This window comes from Electrona antarctica (genome assembly GCF_951216825.1).
Source record: "Electrona antarctica genome assembly, chromosome: 12".
In the NCBI taxonomy this organism is placed as follows: Eukaryota; Metazoa; Chordata; class Actinopteri; order Myctophiformes; family Myctophidae; genus Electrona; species Electrona antarctica.
This window is the reverse complement of record NC_136793.1, coordinates 29289392-29296003: the sequence shown is the minus strand read 5'-3', so window position 1 is coordinate 29296003 and position 6612 is coordinate 29289392. Positions and strand designations below refer to the sequence as shown.

The following is a 6612-nucleotide window of genomic DNA, read 5'->3' as shown; positions in this document are numbered from 1 at the left end:
ATGAAGTTATGGGATAGCCTGACCACCTGTCTGATCCTGCTGAGCAGCGTGCGCGGGAGTCCCGTGCGCGGGAGCCCCGTGAAAACAAAACCACGGTCCTCACCACGTGAGCTCCCGCCAGTCCATATCAACATATCTATTACTTCCCCAGAGATACCGCCGGTAATCACGCACAACGGGGAAAAGGCGTCGGTTAATGAAGAAACATGTAAGTGGTTATGCATGGTTTCCATCTAGACCAGTCAGTCAGTGATTCTGAATCCTCTTTATTTAAAGGGCATGAACCATGAATGATTAGGTGAATAGGTGGACCCCCATTTGACAGGCCTAAAAAATAAAAAAATCTCTGGGATCCAATCTATATACACTGCTAAATCCTAAGAGTTAGGATGTTTTTAAAAAATGGACCTGTACAACATTGATTGATTGATTGATTTATTGATTACACTGCTAAATCCTAGAGTTAAAGTGTTAAAAAAATTGAACTGTACAACATTGATTGATTGATTGATTGATTGATTGATTGATTGATTGATTGATTGGATACAGCCAAACAGACATTTAGGCTAAAAGGATAACACACTTGTTTACACTCTTGGGATTGCAGGCCTATTAAGGGTCCATTTGGTTCCTAAATCCACTAGGTTCCTATAAGTCCTATATACTATGGATCATTTAGCTGGGGACCCCCTGGAACCACCCACATTGTGGGTCCCACAAGGAGCACTTTGATCCAGTGCTCTAGAGAGTCTAGATACCTATATGAATATACTTATACTTCAATGACACAGTCATGCATTGAAGGCTTCCCAAAGGTTCCCAGTAAAGCAGACAATCCTAAATATGACTAGCGTCCCTCAGTGCGTTGTGGTTATAATTGGTTCCATGCCATGTCTTTCACACCCACTATCTCATCCTTTCTTGTGGCACATTCCTATACCTATCACCTCATTGTCAGGCGCACAGAAAGAGCAAAGCATTCAGGGTAGATGCACCTACTGTGCCACTGCACAATTAAATCCAGACGTTTTTCTCCCTAGTGCTATGTGAAGCAAACTAAAGGTGGGCATACCGTGGGAAATAAAGGATGGTTGGTCCAGGGGCTGTCATCGTTTGCACACAATCCATCTCTCAATCTCAATAGCTGTAAACTACGTATTCCTAGTACATACTATGCCATGCAAGAACCCAAATATAAATGTAATAAGGCACGTAGCAGGCTATTGATAGATTTGTAGAACATTTTATGACATGTTTTAAATGGGTTTTTTTGTGGCTTTTTGCCTTTTTATATGGAGGGACAGACAGTAGGCTGAAATGGGGAGAGAGATGGGGGGAAGACATGCAGTAAAGGTCGTTGGGATCGGGAGTCGAACCCGCTGCACACTGCCAGACTGGATTACCAGCCATGGTGCCTGGACCATTGAGCCATGGCCCAGGCCTTTTATGACATGTTTTCACATGCAATTTATTTTCATGCACTTAAATGATAAATCCTACTTTCACACTAGTTTGTGAAGTGGGAGACAAACGTATATCTTTTCAGTTACCCATGTTATGTGGAAGAATAACCTCATGATGTGTTATGTAATCAGAAATCACATATCTCCCTCTATCAATGAACTTACAGACGCCACAGAGGAGGTCCTTCCTGACCAGTTTGAGGATGTGGTGGACTTCATCAAAGTGACCATCAGTAGAGTGCGACGTTCCTCATCCTCCCAGACCTCCTCTACCTCACCCCTTTCCAAACCAGTCGTGGGCACTGGCAGGACTCGACGCAGAAGAGAGAGAAAGAAAGGACAGAAAGGGGCAAGCAAGATGACCACAGGAGGCAAGGGGAAAGCCGGCGAAGGAGACACAGGGAGGAGGAGCAGTGGGAGAAGACGAGCGAGTAGCTCGGGAGGAGGTGCAGGGCGAGGCGACAGAGGACGAGGACAGGGCTGTGTGCTAAAACAGATCCACCTCAACGTGTCAGACCTTGGACTGGGCTACCGCTCCGGTGAGGAAATGATATTCAGGTACTGTTCTGGACCCTGCAGAAAGTCCGAGAGCAATTATGACAAGATCCTCAACAATCTCGCCAACAACAGGAAGTTTCCGCCCAAAGACACCCCACCGCACGCCTGCTGTCGGCCAACAGTGTTTGACGACGACGTCTCGTTTTTGGATGACAACATGATCTACCACACTGTGAGGAGGCACTCTGCCAGGAAGTGTGGTTGCGTATAAGGTAGAGGGTGGAAGGCAAGGTGTCATTTTATTTGCACCGACTGTCCGACTCCCACTCCAAAACATAAATCTGTGTGATGTCTGGAGTCTGTCAAGGATGTCGAAGGATGAGGAAATAATACAATGAAGACACTGGCATCAATGTACACAGTGATAACCTGAGTATTCATTTAAAGGGTCCATTTGGTTTCATGTGTACACTCTTGAGTTATATTAAGCCTCAGGATTTTACAGTGTGTCCATTGTCAGTGTTCCATCCTTCCTCTTTTGGTCTGTGTGGCATTGACCAGGTGTTTGACATTGACCAGGTTTTCTACTCAGAACCAAAGCGTGTGTGTGTGTGTGTTTTAGTGGGAATACAGGGATCAAAAGTCAAAGTGTGACTTTTCCAAGGATATTTAACCAAAAAGATTGAAATTACATTAGACAGAGACTCAGTGAAGGTTATATACAGCGTACACGTATATTTATGGAATTTATTATTTTATTAACTTATTATTGCTATTTATTTTGGTTTTATATAATTAATAAATGTTATTTATTTATATTTTGAACCGTGCCAAAGTGAAAAATTTGAAAAGAGTTTATGTGACATCTTTCCATAAAAAAAGCAGTTTAAGCGATAAAGGATTTACAATTAACATTTATATTTTATTATAGATTCAGTTATTCAGATTCAGTAAAAGTTTCCTCCATGGTTTTTGATTACATTGTTCTAGTTTATGGTTGTACGGTAGCATGTGGTAAAGACGTGTACTGTATTTCTAAACATGAATCAGGAGTCGGGACTGAAGACAATTCTTTCCTGCCCCAGAAATGTCTCCTCACATTAATGTCATACAAAAACAAAAGTCTCTCAAACACAAATCACAACTTTATTTTTATACAATTTCAATTTTTTTATAAATATTTTTACTGAACTGTTATTAAACACATCTTACATAACTTATAATGTACGTACCCTTGTCTGTTTTTTGCTTTTCTTTTTTTACCCTTTTTTCCCTCACCTTAGTTTCAGGTTGCATAAGTTCTCTCCTGAGTCTCGTATGTAAATGTCAAATCAGATAATCGATGCCAGATGAAAGACGGCAAAAGAATGGAGGAGAGAGATGAAAGGATGAATAGAGCTAGATTTTATCAGAAGAGAGCAGTGGCAACACAAGAGAGGAGAGAATGTAAGGAGGGACAGACCCACACTTCTCTCAGTTTGTCCAATAACCGTATTGTGTTTATTCAGAACAGAAATTGGATAGATAGAGAAACAATGCAGGTGATATGTAGGAATGGAGAGTCGTAGAGAGGTCAGAGAAAAGAAAACATTCACTGTGAAATGTTTCACTGTGCAAGCATGCAGCTCGTTTGTACCATGACAATACATCATTTAAAAAAAGATTTATCTTTTTATTTCAACGCAGAAGAATAAGCCAAGAAGTACAGTAAGAAGATTGTCGAGGAAAGAAAGAGGAGAACTTGAGAAGAGTAGATATATCTTCCTAAACTAGTGCGTGTGTGTGGTCGATACCCGATCCATCACCTTCTCTCTCATGTTACCCAGCCCATCCTCTCGCTGTCTTCTGGACCATGACTCACTTGAGCCTGGTTTCTCAACTAGATGGCCATATTACTCTGCTGATCTAGCACGTCATCTTCCTCCGTAACATGTGACCTTCCTCCAAAATGTATTTTTCCTATATTACATATCAGTTTCCTCCATGTTTATACACTATACTTACACGGTGTTGTTACACCACTGTCAGTATATTATGTGTTGTTAAGATATCCATTGAGATGTTACAGAGTAATCAAGTTTTCTCTAGGTGTGTGCAACATAAGGTCATTATGACCCTATATTATCATATATATGCCGTTTTCTTTTTTGTATTGAATCCCAAATGATAGCTATTCCTATCCCTGGAACTGCAATTGGCCATATTCTGGAAGAATTATGTCCAACTTATGGTGAGGACAACAGAGGAAGCTATTAGAGCCAACTGACAACTAAGTGATAATGTCATTAGACAAATGAGACTTCTGCTCTTTTGTTCATAGTGTCAGGGGAGTGTGTAATGAAGGATAGGATTCCAGAACAAGACACTGAACTGGACATGGGAGTGTAACACAACACAGGTGTTAGTGGTAAAAGGATGGTGTCCCAACAGCTGCTAAATAAGCGAGCTTTGCAAGAACTGGTTGTGTTTATAAAACACAATAACCCAAACTTTAGAGTTGATATAAGTGCATAAGAAAAACAGGGATAGAGGGGAATAGATATTTGTAATTGTAATACAATTGCAAAAGCCACAAAAAGACAATCCAATTAATGTAAAAAAGGAAAATAAAATATTTAGAATGAATTTCTAACAGAGAGTGTGAGGCTGAACAGCATATCATGTTCAATTCTCTGACTCCAACTCATTTGAAGCAAGTCAAATAGATTCAAACCAGTGTCCCTCATAAGCAAAGTTCTTTGACTTTCTCTGTAACACCAAGCTCTTTTGTGTTTCAAATTCTTATTTTGAGATGGTTTTACGATTTACATTATAAGAAGTTGTGCATTTCAGTTTAAATTCTCATCATTCATTCATCTTAAATAAGAGTGGCCACTTGCACCAGCATGTTTACAGGATGTAGCAATTGTGGGTGCAGGCCGAGTCCCACTATTGTGCCATTCAGCGTGAGAAAAGATACAAATGATAACCTAAACGTAATCAGTGTCATATCAGATATGTTGTGGGACATTACAAGATATCAGACAAAACGCAAACCGCAAGAGCCTCTTTGTCTCACTGGCCTGGAATCTGTCCCTGTCCATATGAGTCAGCCTACTGTATATGACGAGGAAATGTTAAACACAACCACAGGACCTACACAAGAGAGCTGTGATCGCTGTGGACGTCGCATGTCAAAGATGAAGAGAGCAGAAAAAAACAATATAAATTCCATTATTCACCCGGGCTATGGTCGTAAAATGTTTAAGTAGACCTATGAAATGAACAAAAAGGAGAATTAAAGCAAGAGAAACAGTTTTGTTGCCAAATATTACCATCATAAAACAGGCATTTAAAAAAGCCAAATGGAGACATTTAGCTTTGCACAGCTAGGGAAACAAGCCCGAAAGAAAAACCGCACCACCTCTATAATCATGTGGGGTCCTGCCAGACAGAGGCCTGTGATCCATCAGGGCCGTGAGCCATAGTTTAAGAAACCCCAGGCTACTGTCATTTCAACGGCTACAACACAAAGCAGAGGCAGCAGAGGGGATTACCATGGAGCTGTAAACCGCACTACACAGACTGATCATCAGCATCATCAACTGGCTTAATGCCAAACCTCTATAGTCTAGACCACCAACCACACAGCCCCCACTCATCACACCACCACGCGCACGCACGCACGCACGCACGCACGCACGCACGCACGCACGCACGCACGCACACACACACACACACACACACAAACATGCTCACACACATACTGTACACAGACACACAGATATGGTCACCCCCCCCTCCACACGCACGCACACACACACACACACACCCACACACACACACACACACACACACACACACACACACACACACACACACACACACACGTTATCAATCATCACCCGTGTGAACTACATATAAAGTATACAATGGAATCAAGCTGTGTCCTCTCCTCTCAAAGACAACCACATACTGTTGCTGTAAGTAACACGGTTAAACTTGGTGTCTGTCACAGTTTAAAGCTCAATTGAACTGGGAAACCTTTCAGTTGCACTACTATATTATTACTAACATCCACCTATTTGTAAAAAATCACACCCGTGTGAAGTGAGGGGCGCTCTTATCAATCATCATCATGGCGTAACATGTCGATTTCTCCATTCATTGTCAATGGGAATGTTCTGTAAGACGAAAATCATATAATAATTGCTGAATATAGGAGGGGCTAGCGCCTCTCAATAAAATAAACAAAATATATATATCTGAATGCTAGTGTTTCCCAGGGGTGACGGTGATGGAGTGAGGCAGGTGAATGTAACACTATCAGTATCGTCTGCATATTCGTGTCTGCAAGGTGTTAACTTGGGGTCCAGATGGTTAAATATTCAGGAGAAAGAGGAGAATGTGCATTCTAAAGCTATACCTGCCCCTACCTCACACCTGTGGTAAATCATTGTGTTTCTGTCTATGCATAACCCTTCAAATAAACGAGTGACTAATATGAATATTAGTATATGAACCAAGCGGTACGTCCTATAGTGACAAAAATATACGTACATGTAGCAGGCATGTAGTTCTTAACATCATATTCGGGGGGTTGGGAAACCGTATGTATTATATTGTACACACATAGATACCATATCGGCTGCTGCTACCCATTAGAGCGATG

At 41.4% G+C, this 6612-nt stretch overlaps 1 protein-coding gene across 1 annotated transcript; it reads left to right on the top strand.

The window, feature by feature from the left end:
• LOC306934371 (glial cell line-derived neurotrophic factor-like) lies at window positions 1-2232 on the top strand (the record flags this gene model as incomplete). The annotated part of the gene is made up of 2 exons (XM_079516940.1): window positions 1-208; window positions 1631-2232. 2 exons carry the CDS (start codon window positions 1-3, stop codon window positions 2230-2232), a joined length of 810 nt encoding a protein of 269 aa, XP_079373066.1.
• Window positions 2233-6612: the final 4380 nt, after the last annotated feature.